Raw genomic sequence first — 18970 nt, 5'->3', positions numbered from 1 at the left:
ATGGCACATAGTGAGTGCTATTTAATTTTTAGCTCTTATTATCACAGTTGAGGGAAGAAATGAACAACAACTACCACGTTCAGGGCTAAGATGATTTGCACGTCATCAAGTTTAAATAGATGAACTGAGAAACAATAAAAGGACAAATGAATTTGGAGAACAATCAATACTCATCTTCATTTTCTATTCTCTACGTGTCATTTGAGACATAAGGATTTAGTTATACTGACAGATCAATAATATAACCAAAAAAATTAGAAATAGAACAACAATATTTTCAGGAAATCAGGGAAAGGAATATATTAACAATCCAAGTTTAAGTGGTTGATTTCGGATTTAATAAACAAACAAAAACAAATACCCCAGAGTCTTCCCCATGCCTATAGTTACAAAACATTCAGTACAGCACCCTTAATTGTTCCTGTCCTCGAAACTAACAAATGATACTATACAAGCCCCACAGAAGTTTAACATTGCTTTGTATTTTAACATGTATTTATTTGTAATTTGAGATGGTTTTCCTTTTCTTAAAGATACCATTTTAAAAGACAATTAAATTAAAATTTACTCCAAAGAACAAAATCTTCCAATTCCAGACACATTCCCACTGACAGCAGTAAAATCTTGAAATGCTCAAAGGAGAAGAACTGCTGATTAGCTTTGGTGCACAATAGACCTCATGGAACTGAAGTAATTAAAGTTTTTAGATAAGATGAAATATCCTAATAATGAAAAGCTTAATGTAAAGCTTTATCATTTGTCATGCACTGGTACATGCAGCCTATAATTAACCACATCCCACATGAGAAATTGTACTTTCACAGCAGCTTTTGCATAACTTTGTAAATTGTAAAGCTTTTAAAAAGTGACAAATCTTGTTAAGAATTCAGTAAGGCCCATATTATGTGAGTTTTACTCAGTTTGGTTCCATTTGCCTCTAGGGGTAAGGCAACAATGTTTAAATCAATAAAAATGCAGCAATTTTAGGCTTTTCTAAGAACAATGAAATTTAGAATGATTCGTGAAATAAAGAACAGGGACTAGTTTTGTTACTAGTTTCCCTAATAAAATCACAATGTTTCATAATTTAAAAAAGGGAATAAAGTGATGTTGCTATAATATTTAAGGGAAAAACAATTTTAAGGCCACAGTATTATATTGGATATAGGGACTGGTCTCATGGCCCAGGGCATGTCATCTTAAACTCGCAGTGGTCATCTTTGTGTCATCAAATCTGTTTCGACAAAATCCCTCTGTAAGTAGTTTCTGACAACCATTAGATTATCTTTTTGTGAACAGTAAGTCAACACCTCATATAAATATGACCATAATTTTTAAATGCTTTAGAAGAAGTAAATTTAGTTTGAAAAATCATATAAGCATGCTTGAGCACATGTTAGCAAAAATATACATAATCCAAAAGCCCGAAACGAATCACACCAGCTACTTAGAAGCTAAAATCTATATCTAAATCTTATGATCTAGCTGCAAAGAGTCCCAAACCATAAGCCTATCTATTGTTGAAGGCCATCAAGACTCAAAAGTGGCAACACTGATTTTACTTAGACTATCATCATTTAAAAATATTCAAGTGCCCGTCTACAGGAGGAAAAGTCTGGAAGCTTTGAGAAATTTCTTAATAACTCTTTGAACATCCTACCTTTCCACGCCCTCAAAAGGGAAAATACTATGCTCTAGTTCACTGAGTTATTTTGAGAATTACAAAAAAGATAATGTACATAAAATGCCAAGCTAGTGCCTAGCACACCGCTAACCTTTTTTAAGCAGTAAAGCTACATCAGCTGCTGTTCACAACATTGTATCTTCAGTGTGTCAAAGGTCGAGGATGTAATGATACCAAACACCAATCAATTCACTGTAAAAATCTTATCTCTCCTGAAATTTTTAGGTAAGTACCAAACATTTAAAAATATATCAGCGAAAATAATAACAGAATTAATAACTCACTACCTCATTAATCCTTTATTTCTATAAGGTTCATCATAAAATTGATGGTAATTATTTGAGAAGAAATAGTATTGCTACCAACATATATGAAACAGTGGATAGAACATTTCAATGTGAGGTGTGCCTGGGTGGCTCAGGAGCTGGCATCCAACTCTTGATTTTGGTTCAGGTCACGATCTCACAGTTCGTGAGAATGAGCCCCACACTGGGTTCTGCACATCTCTCTCCTCTCTTTCTGCCCCTACCCTCCTCTCTCTCACTCTCAAAATTAATTAATTAATTAAAAGAAAAAAACAAAACAGTTCAATGTAAGAGAATACCAAAAAACTACATCCAGTCCTTTCTGAAATACCTTCAAGACTTCTTTGAAAATACAGAATCATGATGATATGTTAAATAACTTGGAAGCCACTTTCACCCACAAGATACCAAATAAAGGATACTACCAAAAACTTCAAGAACTTCAAGAATTTACCCTGTAATCTTCAAGAGAAGTCCAAAAAAAAACAACTCAAACCAAACTGACCCCAACACACACACAAACTTCCACAGAAAGAAAATTCTTCCATTTGAGCGTCAACTCAGCCTGTGGGGTGAGAACCAAAGAGAAGAGAAATAAATACAACTAGCAAGCAACTGGTAAAAACCCAGGACATTACTTCTTTGCTCTACTCTATTTCCTTCTGCCATGCTCTATTCCAGGGTTCTGCCCTAGGCCTCCATTTTTCAGAGGAGAAAGAAAACAGCATTCCCAAGATTTTTAATAAAACACACAAAAAAGAATACAGGACCACTGCCCTGGGTAAACACAACTTCACTCCACACTTTTGTATTACCTACATGCTAAATTACTCCATAATCTGCACTGAATTTCCTGCTTTCTTCTAAGGTCCAGACCCATGTTTCCAGCTACTAAATGGGGATCTCCATGTATATGTCCAACAGACACCTCAACCTGTCCAAAGCCATGAAGCATGGCTTATCACCTTTCCTTTCTGACCCTTCAACCTTCATCTGGTACTGAATACTTTCTGTCTGGGAATATGTTTTACTTCACCATAGAACCTCAGGCAAGCTTTAATATCTGGGGTCATCCCAGTATCTTCTTCAGAAACAGAGCCAGTTTTAATCTAATCCAATTGCTCCTGCTTTCCCAATTTCTTTGCACTCTTCCCAATTCCTTCTTGTCCATTCTTAATGCACTAATTTATAACTTCATCATTGCTCATTTCAAGGCTATAGTAGTATTATTCTACATGGTCTCTCTGATCTCCAAGATCTGACAGTACAGAGCCTGCTTGGGATTCTCTCCCTCTCTGCCCTCTCCCCAACTCATGCGTGCACACTCTTTCTCTCTTTCAAAATACATAACAAAATATTTTAAATAAATAAATAAATAAATAAATAAATAAATAAATAAATAACATCATGGTAAGTTCACAACTTTCTAAATACAGTTAAAATATGAAGTATAAAAATGAGTTAATTTTTTTTTAAACCTACAATAAATAAAGTTTAAAGGATACTGATCTGTCTGTGGTCTTCGAAAATTCTCTGGAAGATTGGCTTCATAGAGTAGTCTTGCTTTAGTATTTCCCATATCTTGCATGCACTAAAATAAAAAGAAAAATCAAGTATTTTCATTACTCATATAAAAAAAGTAATTCCCATATACACATACATATACATACCTACACACATATATACAAGCAAATACCAGGTAACATTTATTATTTGCAAGATATATTTTCTAAGGAAAATAATTTAAATCACAACTATGAAATTACTAAAGTTCAAAGTATATGTTTAATTCCTCACATTTACTCAACTTATGTGGACCCATAGTTTTCTAATGTCTTTTTCTGTGAAAATAATACCATCTTCCTAAAAGTAATTTCCTGGTAGTTCATGGGCAGTTTTATTATTGTTTTAAATACACCACTTGAACAACACTGCCATTTCCAACAGTAACAGCTCAAGACCAAATTTTCTTTGTTTTGAGTTTCCAAATACTCCTGGGTTTTCATGATTTACAATCAGAATCACAATGGAGAGTAGATAAAAAAGAAATAGTGCTAACCTAAAACTCTAAAGAGGATTTATTCCCTTGGGGTTAACCTCTTTAAGATTCTGCTGAAAGCTATGGATCCCCTCCCTACAAAAAACCTGCACGTGATGGCCCAAAGTCTCCCTAAAATCTACAAGCCCCAAAAATAAGAACTACTCAGGAGGTATAAAATAATCTGACAATCACTTCAACCAGTTTAACTAAGTTTCAGTATCTTCTGTGAGTAAGGATTAGCCAAACAATACTTCCTGGGCATTCTATTACATTAGAAACTAAACATTTACAAACAAAATATTATTCTATTACTATTTTACATCATTTACATAGAGCTTGGGTTCCTTAAAATGTTTTAATTGGTAGAAAGATCAGTTTGTATAATCCCTTCTTTTTCCTTCTGATCTCCTAGACACACTCCACATCTCCAAGAAGACAGCCGAGGTCTAACAGATTTCCAGACATCGACCTTGAGTTGTAGCCCTCAAGTGGACACAGAACTATCTTCCTTCAAATAAAAAAATACAGCGACTTTTTAATCCCAACTGAGTTGTAAGGTATGCAAAATACTAATATACACTCATTTCTGGATACCTATCCCACCCACCTCAACATACTCTCTCAGAGTAAACAAGATAATAAGAGAGATCATAAGAAAGTGAAGTAATTAATAGGGGGCTGGGAAATATAATGGATAGAAAAACTGAAAAAGAAATGAGGTTTTTCTATATAGCTAAGACAAAATAAAACCAAAGGTATATAAGGTAAGGGGGAAAACTGTGTAAAGTGAACTGACAGTACAAGGTCAGAGGCTCTATTACATCATGACATATACTAGCATGAATATGAGGAGAGCTAACATGTAAATTCTGTGTGTGGGGAGAAAAGCTTAGAAACTTTTCGTATAGCTCTCTCTTCTTGAAAGAAGAAATGTTTGCCCTCTCAAGTATTCAAATGATGTTTCATCTTTGTGTCATGGTGGGAATTTATTAAGTAAAGGTGATCCAAGTTATGTAATCATAAAAGCATTAAACATTTAGGAGGAACTAAAGCAAGAAAAATTGTCTCATACTTTTCACAATATCTGCAATAAAGCAAAAAGTAACTCACAGAAACTATGAAAGTAAGAAAATTTAAAAGTTTCCATCAAGCAAACAAGAATACATGGAAATTCTAACAAAAAATTTAGTAAGATTAAAAACAGTATCTACCATATACGTTGTATTTCATTGATCCTAAGTTACATTTTTCTTCATATTTCAACATTAATGAAATGAAATACATCTTAAAACTGATGGTGTCTTGTAAATTATAGTTTTTTTCTTATTAGTCCATAAAATAGAGATGCTTTTTATAGAAATATCTTACTTTCAATGAATATGACTGTACACATTTTATATAAAATATCCTCTTTATTTAATGTAGATTATTAAAATTTTGACAAAATAAAAAGTAATTAGGAACAAGGCATATATGTATATTACACCAAATTATTTAATGTTGTTTTAGGGATGCAGGTGAGAAAAAACAAGGTATAACAATCTGAAAGAGACAAGTAATGTGAAATAATGAGCCATTTCTATAGAAGACCACTGCCAAAAGTGTGAAAGGGTACAGGTGCATGCGGTGTATATGTTAGTTGGGATCAGAAGAAACAAGGATTCAATGACATTACAGATGTAGAAAGATCATTTTGTAAGAAGATATTAGTGGCTCAGATAGTTTCTAGGTTTCTAAAAAGTAGAACAGAGTAGTGAGAAAGGAAGGTCAGCAACAAAAGGATCAGTGAAAATGAAAAGGTTAATAAGCAATTTGGAGATGGTTAAAGCAAGGGGAAAAAACAACAGGAGCTGGCATTGGGGGAGTTGATAGGAATATGGTACAAACTAGCTGTCTTCAGTTTCAAAACACTACATTTAAGGGCCATATACAGTACTTATGAAAATTTATTCTATTGGTCCTAAAGAGCAAACTGTGTCTAGTAATCAGAAGAAAATAATGAAAATAGCCTAACAACTACAATAACGAGCTTTAGCCTCAATACTTTATTTTTATACATAAATTATATATTATTATAAATTGCATATATATTATAGAAATTGTATATATATACGCCATTTTAAATTTCAAAAAACCCTGATTTAGACATTATTACCCTACTTTGGCAGGAAAGGAAACAGAAGTGGCAAGATGTTAAGTAACAGACCCAAGATTATTAGTCGCCACGAGTATTCAACTCCTGATAGAAACATCAGCCATCAGTAGTAGTTTTGATATCTCAGGTTATATCCAATGGAACTGGGGACTACATCCTGCAAGACTTACAAACACCAAGCTCTTTGCTTTAGAGCTCAGTTTTCATTTTACAGATAAAGAAACTGAGGCACAAAGAGGTTATATGATTTCTCTACTGAGTAATACAATGAATCAGTTACAAGGCTGAAAATCCTTGCCACCAGGCACCAGCTAATCGAAATAAGTGTCCAGGAAATTTCACCCAAGATAGAAAAATACTTTAGGTATTGCCTCCATTATTAAAACATCATTCCTGTTATTAAAATATTACTGCTTTTCTTTTGGGTTCTCTCAACCAAAAAGCTTTAGCAAAATGTACTGGTAGAAAGCAAAATTTTAGTTGCTTATTCTTTGGCAATTTATGATTCAGTATCCCAGAGCTGAAATGAGTGGACTGGTTGCAAAAAAGGGGAAAGGAGGGATGATAAAGGGCATACACTTCTTTAAAAAAATAATAAATAATAATAATAAGATTTTATTATTTAACTACAATGAGAATTAAGTTATGGTTAATGAACTAGCTACCTTAACTTCTATCATGAAGTTTCCAATCAAGCCAGATCTAATACTACACACCATCCTGAAAAACTTAAACTTCCAAACCTTACTTTCACTTCTCCAAAAGGAGGAATACTTGTAAGGATGCCAAATAGACCATTAAAAATTTTTAAATTTACCAAATTTGAAAATTCTTTGGCTTTACAGAAAGCATGTAATTCTGTCATTCCTTCTCTCTCGCACGAAGAGGACTCTTAATTATTTAAATCAAATTTTCTACAAGTTTGGTTAAAAAAAGTTTTTTGAGAGAGAGAGAGAGGGAGCAAGTGAGCGAGGGGCAGAGAGAGGGAGAGAGAAAGAGGGAGGGAGGAAGGGAGGGAAAGAGAGAGGGAGAGAAGGAGAGGGAGAGAAGGAGAGGGAGAGAAGGAGGGGGGGAGAAGGGAGAGAGAGAGAGAGAGAGAGAGAGACAGAGAGAGACAGAGAGGGAGGAAAGGGGGGAGAGAGAGAGAGGGGAAAGAGAGGACAGAGACAGAAACAGAGACAGAGAGAAGTGAGGCTCACCCGGGGCTCACGTTTTATCCAAAGCAGGGCTCTGCTCACCTGATGTGGGACTCGAACCCATGAACTGTGAGATCATGACCTGAGCTGATGTCAGATGCTTAACAACTGAGCCACTCAGGTGCCTTAAAAATATTTTTAAGTAGGTATTTACTTAATAAACTATTTTTTGCCTCAAAACTGATTTTTAAAAAAGTCAAATATCCAGGGGGCAGAAAATATACTGAAATTCTTGACAAAGAAATGATTATAAGAATATATTAAATAAAAAGTCAATATGCATTATTACTTTCAAAAATATATATATTGAAGAGTAAGTTAAATGTGTTTTTCACAGTTATGATAAACGCCATTTAGGTAGTATATATTTAAAAATTAATGTTATTTACTATTCACTTGAAATTCAATATGTCCTCATTTTATACACCGTATGTTTCTAGAAAGATGAATTTTATATTGTACTTTTTGCTTAAATAATCTTCATTCAAAATCACTACCATTATCATTGCAAAGGAAGGTTTCACCTGAAAATAGTATAATAAATCCCACTTAAGAATCTCAGGGGCTCCTGGGTGGCTCAGTTGGTTAAGTGTCCAACTCTTGATTTCAGCTCAGGTCATGATCTTAACAGTTCATGAGTTCAAACCCCGCATCGGGCTCCGCACTTACAGTGCAGAGCCTGGTTGCGATTCTCTTTCCCTCTCTCTCTGTCCCTCTCCCCCTAAAATAAATAAACTTAAAACTCAAAACCTACTATTAAAAGTATTTTGTCTTTGTCAATCTATAATCTTTGTTTTCAGTTTCTCCATATAAGCCAATACAAAGAACACCACCTACCCAAAGACTCACAAGTTATCTGAGATTCAATTTCAAAAATTACTGTTTGAACTAGAATGCTGAAAAACATCTACAGGCTAACATACTTCTTCACAATCTAACATAGATAAAATTTTCTATTTCTGAAACTTTCTAAGTAGAAAACATTTCACCCAATCCTAGTTTTTGCACTAAAAACAATAAAAATCTATATTCCAAAAGAGTTCTAAGTTTTTTAATGTTTTACAGAGACTGAAGTAAACTGAGGTTGTCAATTTAAAGTTTAAATTGGCATTTACTTATGGGATTTGTATAATTTAGTAAACTAAAACATACAAAAAGTAAACTTGTAACACATGGTATCTCCGTTTGCAGTGAGCACTGCATAACTTACAGAGCTGTCAAATCACTATGCTATACCCCTGAAATTAATGTAACATTATATGTCAACTGTACTTTGATAAAAAATAAAAATAACTGAAAAAAGTTAACAAATATAACAAGCAGGAACAGATATAAGGACAATAAGCAGAGTCAAGGAGTAGGCAAACAAATGTACTAGGAAATTTTATTTTTATGTAACACTACTGTAAAAACGTTTTTTAAAAAAAATCACTATTTCTTACAAATCAGAACCACATTGAGATACCACCTCACACCATCAGAGTGGCTAAAATTAACAACTCAGGAAACAACAGATGCTGGCAAGGATGTGGAGAAACGAGAACCCTCTTGCACTGTTGGTGGGAATGCAAACTGGTGCAGCTGCTCTAGATACAGTGTGGAGGTTCCTCAAAAAATTAAAAATAGAACTACCCTATGACCCAGCAATAGCACCAATAGGAATTAATCCAAAGGATACAGGGGTGCTGATTCATAGGGGCACATGTACCCCAATGTTGATAGCAGCGCTATCAACAGCCAAATTATGGAAAGAGCCCAAATGTCCATCAACTGATGAATGAATAAAGAAGATGTGGTGTGTATACACATACGCACACACTTGGCAATGAGAAAGAATAAACTCTTGCCATTTGCAACAAGGTGGATCGAAATGGAGGGTATTACACTCAGTGACATAAGTTAGAGAAAGAAAGATATCATACGTTTTCATTCATACGTGGAACTTGAGAAACTTAACAGAAGATCATGGGGGAAGGGAAGGAGAAAAAATAGTTTCAAACAGAGAGGGTGACAAACCATAAGAGACTCTTAAATACAGAGAACAAACTGACAGTTGATGAGGAGGAGTGGGGGAGAGGGGAAAACGGGTGATAGACACTGAGGAGGGCACTTGTTGGGATGAGCACTGGGTGTTGCTTGTAAGCGATGAATCATGGGAATCTATCACTGAAACCCAAGAGCACACTGTATACATTGTATCTTAGCTACCTTGACAATAAATTATATTTTTAAAAAATCACTATTTCATGTCAACAGGGGTATCTCCAATGGAAAAAAAAAATTAAGCCCCCCACAAAATCAGTTTTAGTGAAAAAAAGAGCCTTGAAATAAGTGTGAAGGTAAGAAGTAACAGGAACAGACAAACAAAACGCGCCTCCACATCTTTATCAATATCAGGAAATAATAGTAAACGGCAAGATAAATGACAGGCCACCTAAAATTCCAAGTTAATGATTCATTCTCCTAAGAATAAAACTTGCTAATTTTTTTCCTTTCTTCAGTCTTCCAAAATATTGGAAAGCAGAGCACTCTGGAATCCAACTAAGTAATACAAGTACTTCAGGGTATGACTTCTATCTGTTGTTAGCTCAGCGAAAGCCAAATACAGTCCAGGTTCAGTGGCTGTGTTTAAGAACTATAGCTCTTTGGACGTCCCCTCTCTTTGACCTTGTACATTCTTTCTCTTTTCTCAACCTACCTCCTATCTGTCCCTATGTTTCCTGCACTTTCTCCCTCAGATACTAAGAATTACCAGGTCAAAAGCCATTTACAGTTAAGCTAGAATTCACACTAATGTATTAATACAGGAAGCTCCCTGCATAGTTTTCATAAATGTTTATGTGTGTACTGAGTGGCCTTTTGGAGTTTACTGGCTACTTTAAAAAAAATGGAATAAGTGGAGAAAAGAACAGCAGCTACAAAACAAAGGACGAAGATTGCTAATTGCTCTATTTCAAATGATAAGGTTACAATGTGTCAACTGGATCTTCTAAAATCCCAATGGCAAAAATGCAAAATATTAAAATAATCAATACAATCTTACAAGTTAGTGTGTAATGGAAAGGTGCTACATGTCTACACCAAATCTAGAGGAAGAAAGGTAAAGTGATATAAATTAAAACTCTTCTGAATTTTCTGAGGGGTGGGGAAGAGTCTCACCTACAAGATTAAAGGTTATTGTGTAAGATATGAAAACAGCTAAAAATGTGTACTACCCAGATGTTTATACAGATGCATAAAATACTTCAGGAAAACTACACAACAAACTAATAAATACGGTTGTTCCTACAGAGGAAAATTGGATGACTGAGGAATAGAAACGAGAGGAAAACTACTTTTACACCCTTTGTACCCTTTGAAGTTTGTGCCATGTCCATATAATTCTCATTCCCCAAAACAATGAATAATTTGAAGGGGGCTACATTAATCCTGCATTGTTTCTAAATAAAATATTATTCAGAGAAGCTTAGCTAGGGTATCCAAGCAGCATGAATGAGAGCATCCACTCCTACTAGGAAAACAAAGTGTTCTAGTGATCAAAGAGGTTATGAACCAAATGAAATTAATACATTTTTAAGAATCCCATGCAAGTATATCCTACGCTCCAAGTATAAATATACTTGTGATTTAGTTATGATTTACTTATGATACCTTTTCTCAGTATCATCTTCTTAAAGAAACAGAACTGTTGCTAAAGATTAAATCATTGAATGTATCTGCTTTTGCTTCTTAAAATTTCAACATCTATATAATTTTATGTGAGCAAGGGAATACTACTTGTTCTATATTCTATTCATTAAAGTTTTCAGAACACAAAGACTAAGATTTTCAAACTGCCTTATCTGAATGTATATTTTTTTTAATGTTAATAAAAAAAAGAGGAAATGAGTATTTGTAGTCCCTGGATAAATTCTTCATGTCAGTGACTCACCTCTACTACCACTTGAAATTTTCCAGAATAGTTCTCTATCTTCCTCTCAAAAGCCACCAGGATTTCTTGCATAGGAGCAAGCTTTTCAGGACTGGTTTCAAGATCTTTTGGATTCCAGCTGCTGGAAAAGAAGGGCCACCATTTTTGGTCTCAGGAACTCTTTGTAAATATTTAATACAGAGTCCATTCCTCCAGGTTTCATAAAATTGTGTTTTAGGGGAATTGTTCTCTTTCTAATTGTTGTTTCTAGGTACAAAGTAAGTAAACCACACATATTTAAAAATTAAAAATTTTAAATGATGATGTGGAATTAGAGGTACCAATTTTCATTTTCTAGTTCTTACAAATTCAGAGAATGTATTTTTTAAAGCAATAAAATTAAACACCATTATAACAAAGTTGGAAAAGCTTCACATCACAGTCTTTAGTAATCTGTACTTACTATGAAATCCATACCATTTGAAGTCTGGGAATAAACCACTACTTTCATCCTAGGTACTTAAGGCCCAGCTCAAGAATCATCCTGGACTCTCCCCTCTTCTGTCAGAAGCCTTAGTGACTCTAACTCTTTTTTATTTGTTACAGCCTTCCCCTCCCTCCCCCATTACCACCAATTTAGTTCAAGATCTAGTCACCCACTCCCTTGGCCATTGCAGGAACAAGTCCATCAGATGCAGGTTCTTAAATGGAACATACCATTAAACATCACTCTTCAATTTATATTTTAAGAATTCCCTGATGTATCCCTATCCCCTCCCCCTATCAGTGATAGGATCAATACCAAACCAACTAACTCCCCACTGAAACTTTTGCCTTCATCTCCTATGACATATATAACAGCACCCAATACTCTGGTCACAGGAAACTACTTCACTTTCTCAAATACAACATGCTTTCTGCATCTTTCTGCCCAGGAGACCCTGTGTACTCTGTAATATGCTTCCAGAAATTCATAAACAAATAAAGGTCACTATAAAAATAGTAATGAGACATCTTTAAAATATGTTTAGAACTTAGCATAGCACTGGATACTGATGTTTTGTTTTTGTTTTTTTTAGCGTTTATTTATTTTTGAGACAGAGAGAGACAAAGCATGAACGGGGGAGGGTCAGAGAGAGGGAGACACAGAATCCGAAACAGGCTCCAGGCTCCGAGCTGTCAGCACAGAGCCTGATGCGGGGCTCAAACTCACGGACCACGAGATCATGACCTGGGCCAAAGTCGGCCGCTTAACCGACTGAGCCACCCAGGCGCCCCTGATTTTTTTTTTTAAAGAGAAAGGAGTCACTACTAAGTGATTTTCTAAAGATTACCCACCATTTAGTTAACAAAGCCAAAACTAGAACCCAGGTCTAGAGTCCCAGCCTGACTATGTCTGCCATCTTCTATCATTATCATAGTCACACAAAGCAAGGAAGAGCAGTGACTACACCTCTAAAATATTATATGCAATGAATAATAACAATGTTTTAAAATGATCTATTCATACAGGTATTCATTCACTGCCACATAACAATTTCCTACCAAATATAGCACTCTATATGGAGATACAAGCCTTTTTCTTCAAATAGTTTAGTATTCCTTTAGTTGTACTCTCTCAGTTCTATCTAGACTAGGCACTGTAAAATGAACAGAGTTGAATTGATGAAGACTTGCACTAAGTAATATCTTAGTAATATCTAATATCTAAGTAACATCTTGTTCACTGCTTCGACCCAAAGAACTACAGACAGTTACTAGGAAGATAATTCTAAAAACTACTACTGACTTTTTAACCTTAAAACCTCAAAATCAATTTAAAAATCAAGAGGAAAATACAGGGCATAATCTTGCACAAATTCAGAATACATGTGACTTTTTCTCAAATGTATTGTTTAAAAATGCAAACCTCTTATTAAACTTCACAGATTAAATTTTGTTGCAGACAGTATCACATTTCTTTCTTCATCTCACTTTGCACATACAGGCAACACATAAACAGAACACTGTAAGCTGCCCCCTTGCTCGGCTCTTCTTTGAGGACACATTTCATGATCCTGGCAGGGAATCAATACAAGTTGAATCTCAATCAACTTTAAAAGAATGCACATGAGGCCATGGGTCAAAACGTGGAGAGATTAAATAATGTTCTAATACATAGCAGGTCAGATGTAGTGAAATCATGGAGCTCTTCAAATTAGCGTTATTAACCTGGAATTTTATTCTATAAAATATTGCTTGTCATAGGAATTCTGTAATTCTCACAGTTTTAAAGCTCCCAGAAGCTTCTCACCAAAAACAAACAACAAAAAAAGAATAACTAGACAGAAAAACCAAAAACCCATGGAAAATATTTACAACAAAACCTGGTGATAGAGTATCACCACAAATCCGATAACACTATCTGGTAGAGATAAGGCACTAACAACCACTGCCCTGCAAGATGTCTGCCACTAATGGGGAGCTGAGTAGATCTGGAAACAGAACACTAAAACAGTGAAGACATACAAACTGGAAATTACAGTGAACCAGTCTGAAGAATGCACATGAAACTGAAAAGGAGTTTTACCCAATCCAATAGCAAATATGTGCAAAAGGTCTACAATAAGCTTGAAATGGGGGGAAACAATCTAGCCCCTATGAATTCTCATGACATAACCACCAAATTTCCCTTCTAGAAGAGAGCCCCACCCTGAGGAGAAAGTCCTGGGAGAGGATTCAAAATTGAAATGGACTAAAAAAATGGAAATAAAAGAAGAAAAGCTTGAGATAAAAGTGGGAAAAGGGAACAGAGCAAAAAAAATCTCAGAAAACAAGTAGCCTTATTTTTAAACATTACACAAAAACCAATGAAGAGAGGTCTGTGCAGTTAGAAAAGCTATCTTGAATCTCAATTCCTTTTAAAAGTGGAGCGCCTGAGTGGCTCAGTCGGTTAAGCGTCCGACTTCAGCTCAGGTCATGATCTCACAGTCCGTGAGTTCGAGCCCCACATCGGGCTCTGTGCTGACAACTCAGAGCTTGGAGCCTGCTTCAGATTCTGTGTCTCCCTCTCTCTCTGCCCCTCCCCTGCTCATGCTCTGTCTCTGTCTCAAAAATAAAAACATTTAAAAAAAAAATTCAATTCCTTTTAAAAGTAAAGAAAACCAATACTACATAAAAATGATCAACAGAAAAGAATCAAGGTCAAATCTCATACAGTTATCAGAAGAAAAAGAGAATAAGAAGCAGAATAACATCTCTACAACGAATCCACACTAGAACAAATACTCAGAAAACAGATCAACACTGTACACCTACTAATTCAAAACAAGCCAAAAATCATATGCAAGATATCAAAGAACATGTAAAATGAGTTAAAAGACATGTGAAGTTATGAAAGAACAACTAAATCAGAAATTCAAAATATCAGAATTAAAATAAAAACAGGAATTAGAAATAAAAGGAAAATATTTCAGAAATGAATATGAAATAAATGGAACATGAGAACAAATAAACACAACAAATAATGGCCGATAAAAACTAGAGAGGAAAAAGAAAAAAAAGTTTAATAAAAAAAAAAGTAATGAGAAGAATCCAAGAGAAAGTGATGAATACTGGAGTTAAGCAATCAAGATCTGACACACATGTTAACTTTTTTTTTTTAAACATTTTATTTATTTTTTGAGAGAGAGAGACAGACAGACAGACAGACCACGAGTGGGGGGAGGGGCAGAGAGAAAGAGAGACAGAATCTGAAGCAGGCTCCAGGCTCTGAGCTGTCAGCACAGAACCTGGAGATCATGACCGGAGCCAAAGTCACGGCTAGGTGGACGCTCAACCGAGTGAGCCACCTAGGCACCCTGATCCAACATACATGTAAGAGAGTCACTAAAGAAAAATACTCAAACAAGGAGACAGAACACTGAAAAACTAATTTTAAAAAGTCACTGAAAGGGGCACCTGGGTGGCTCAGTGGGTTAAGTGTCCAACTTTGGTTCAGGTCATGATCTCATGGTTTGTGAGTTTGAGCCCCTCTTCTGGCTCTGTGCTGACAGCTCAGAGCCTGGAGCCTGCTTCAGATTCTGTGTCTCATTCTCTCTCTGCCCCTCCCCCACTTGTGTTCTGTCTCTCAAAAGTAAATAAATGTTAAAAAAAAAAATTTTTTTAAGTCATTGAAATAAAAAAAAAGGTGAAACTACATACTGGAAGAGCATACCCCAGGGCATTTCTTGTCTAAAGGAAACCTATTTATATTTAACAATATAGATCAGTTAAACATAAAAGCACAAAAGAAGACATACCACGCAAACATTAAGCACAGGAAGGCTGCAGTGGCTACACACCAATGCATAACAACTATCTTACATGTATACCACCGCTGTGCAACAAAAAGATTATCTGAGCAAGTCTTATCCTTTTAAATTTTCATTTAGTCTCATTAACAAAAATAAAAACAGGTAAAATTAATCATAATATTATATTTTATGTAATGCATCTTTCTCCTCTGCAGAATTCCCATGGAAAACATAGTAACTTATCTCACCTTCCTTTAATGACTTAAAAATGGTGTTATAAATTAAAACAAACCTGCACAACTGCACAATTCAAGTTGAATTTGCTGCCTATCAATATTCAACTGCCTATCAATATTCTAGCTCCAGTTTTCTTTTTTAAAGATGGCAGAGATTCCTCACAGGAATGCTGTACTTCTATCAACTGCAATCTTATTACACAAACATGCTTCTAAAGTATAAAACGTATCATAACATTAAATGAAATATACTGTGTCAGAGGGTCAAAAAGGAGAAAACTTCTTCAATCTATTTGGCCACTTTCATCCCCTACTTTTTATAATCCTTTACATCCCAATTTTACTACTGACCATGAGCACAATATGACCAATATAACAAGTGCCTATAATTTTATGTGTGCCTTGGTAGCTCAGTTGGTTAGCATCCGTCTCTTGATTTCAGCTCGGGTTATGATCTCAAGGTTCAGTTGGTGAAATCAAGCCTCAAGTTGGACTTGTGTTGTCAGAGTGTTATGGAACCTAGTCTGGATCACCCCGCGGAAGAACCAAGGCACTCGTTGATCTTGGAAGGCAGGAGGTTTATTTCACAGCGGCCGGCTGAGAGGAGATCACTCTCCAGAGGTCTGACCCCAGAGCATAAGCATGGCGGGCAATTAATTTATAGTCTGTTACTTCCCGCATTAGTGGCACATTTTGGTGCCCGAGGCAAGCAGGGGCAGGAAAAGAACCAAGAAGGAGAGTCTTTGGGTGGGGACTGGAATTCCCCCATCAGTCCTGTCGGCCATCTTATAATTTTTCCATATCAAGTGCAGAGCCTGCTTGGGATTCTCTCTCTCCTTCTCCTTCTGCCCCTCCCCTGCTCATTATGTCTCTCAAAACAAATAAATTTAAAAAACAAAACAAAGGAAGTACCTGTAATTTTAATTACTTTTTTAGCTACAGAGAAATATTTAAATACCTACCAATTCTCTTTCACCTATTCTCACTGTATTTAGACTGATTAGGAATTCAACCTGAGGCCACAGAACACAATAAAGCTTACTGATGAGTATTACGGAAAATCTGTAATTTTAACTTACTAAGGACAATTTTTTTCTAAGAAAGATCAAAAGTTTAAATTAACACAAGCAAGTGCGCCTGGGTGGCTCAGTCGGTTGAGCATCTGACTTTGCCTCAGGTCATGATCTCCCAGTTTGTGAGTTTGAGCCCTGCGTGGGGCTCTGTGTTGACAGCTCGGAGCCTGGAGCCTGCTTCAGATTCTGTGTCTCCTTCTCTCTCTGCCCCTCCCCAACTTGTGCTCTGTCTCCCTCTATCAAAAATAAATAAAATATGACATGATATTATACATGGAAAATCCGACAGACTCCACCAAAAGTCTGCTAGAACTGATACATGAATTCAGCAAAGTTGCAGGATACAAAATCAATGTACAGAAAGCAGTTGCATTCTTATACACTAACAATGAAGCAACAGAAAGACAAATAAAGAAAACTGATCCCATTCACAATTGTACCAAGAAGCATAAAATACCTAGGAATAAACCTAACCAAAGATGTAAAAGATCTGTATGATGAAAACTATAGAAAGCTTATGAAGGAAATTGAAGAAGATATAAAGAAATGGAAAAACATTCTGTGCTCATGGGTTGGAAGAATAAATATTGTTAAAATGTCAATACTACTCAAAGCTATCTACACATTCAATGCAATCCCAATCAAATTGCACCAGCATTCTCATCGAAGCTAGATCAAGCAATCCTAAAATTCTTATGGAACCACAAAAGGCCCCGAATAGCCAAGTAATTTTGAAGAAGACCAAAGCAGGAGGCATCACAATCCCAGATTTTAGCCTCTACTACAAAGCTGTCATCATCAAGATAGCATGGTATTGGCACAAAAACAGACACATAGACCAATGGAATAGAATAGAAACCCCAGAACTAGACCCACAAAAGTATGGCCAACTAATCTTTGACAAAGCAGGAAAGAGTATCCAATGGAAAAAAGACAGTCTCTTTAACAAATGCTGCTGGGAGAACCGGACAGCAACATGCAGAAGAATGAAACTAGACCACTTTCTTACACCATTCACAAAAACAAACTCAAAATGGATAAAGGACCTGAATGTGAGACAGGAAACCATCAAAACCCTAGAGGAGAAAGCAGGAAAAAACTTCTCTGACCTCAGCCACAGCAATTTCTTACTTGACACATCTCCAAAGGCAAGGGAATTAAAAGCAAACATGAACTATTGGGACCTCATGAAGATAAAAACCTTCTGCACAGCAAAGGAAACAACCAACAAAACTAAAGGGCGACCGACGGAATGGGAAAAGATATTTGCAAATGACATATCAGACAAAGGGCTAGTATCCAAAATCTATAAAGAGCTCACCAAACTCCACACCCGAAAAACAAGTAATCCAGTGAAAAAATGGGCAGAAAACATGAATAGACACTTCTCTAAAGAAGACATCCAGATGGCCAACAGGCACATGAAAAGATGCTCAATGTCGCTCCTCATCAGGGAAATACAAATCAAAACCACACTCAGATATCACCTCACGCCAGTCAGAGTAGCCAAAATGAACAAATCAGGAGACTATAGATGTATAGAGAGGATGTGGAGAAACGGGAACCCTCTTGCACTGTTGGTGGGAATGCAAACTGGTGCAGCCGCTCCGGAAAACAGTGTGGAGGTTCCTCAAAAAATTAAAAGTAGACCTATCCTATGACACAGCAATAGCACTGCTAGGAATTTACCCAAGGGATACAGGAGTACTGATGCATAGGGGCACTTGTACCCCAATGTTTATAGCAGCACTCTCAACAATAGCCAAATTGTGGAAAAAGCCTATATGTCCATCATCTGATAAATGCATAAAGAAATTGTGGTTTATATACACAATGGAATACTACGTGGCAATGAGAAAGAATGAAACATGGCCCTTTGTAGCAATGTGGATGGCACTGGAGAGTGTTATGCTAAGTGAAATAAGCCATACAGAGAAAGACAGATACCATATGTTTTCACTCTTATGTGGATCCTTAGAAACTTAACAGAAACCCATGGGGGAGGGGAAGGGGAAAAAAAATGAGGTTAGAGTGGGAGAGTGCCAAAGCATAAGAGACTCTTAAAAAAACTGAGAACAAACTGAGGGTTGACCGGG

At 35.9% G+C, this 18970-nt stretch overlaps 1 protein-coding gene across 5 annotated transcripts in view; it reads right to left on the bottom strand.

Moving 5' to 3' along the window:
- Positions 1–18970, bottom strand: part of SMAP1 (small ArfGAP 1) — a 199977-nt gene that overhangs the window by 126187 nt on the left and 54820 nt on the right. For 3 of the 5 annotated variants that reach the window (XM_049653888.1, XM_049653889.1, XM_049653893.1), the window contains exon 3: positions 3495–3580. In XM_049653888.1, the coding sequence (XP_049509845.1) occupies positions 3495–3580 (86 nt within the window). Of the gene's footprint in view, positions 1–3494; positions 3581–11312; positions 11434–18970 lie in introns of all 5 variants that reach the window. The other 2 variants (XM_049653890.1, XM_049653891.1) reach the window with 2 other exon arrangements.

This window comes from Panthera uncia (genome assembly GCF_023721935.1).
Source record: "Panthera uncia isolate 11264 chromosome B2 unlocalized genomic scaffold, Puncia_PCG_1.0 HiC_scaffold_24, whole genome shotgun sequence".
Lineage (NCBI taxonomy): Eukaryota > Metazoa > Chordata > Mammalia > Carnivora > Felidae > Panthera > Panthera uncia.
This window is presented reverse-complemented; position numbering and strand designations above follow the sequence as displayed.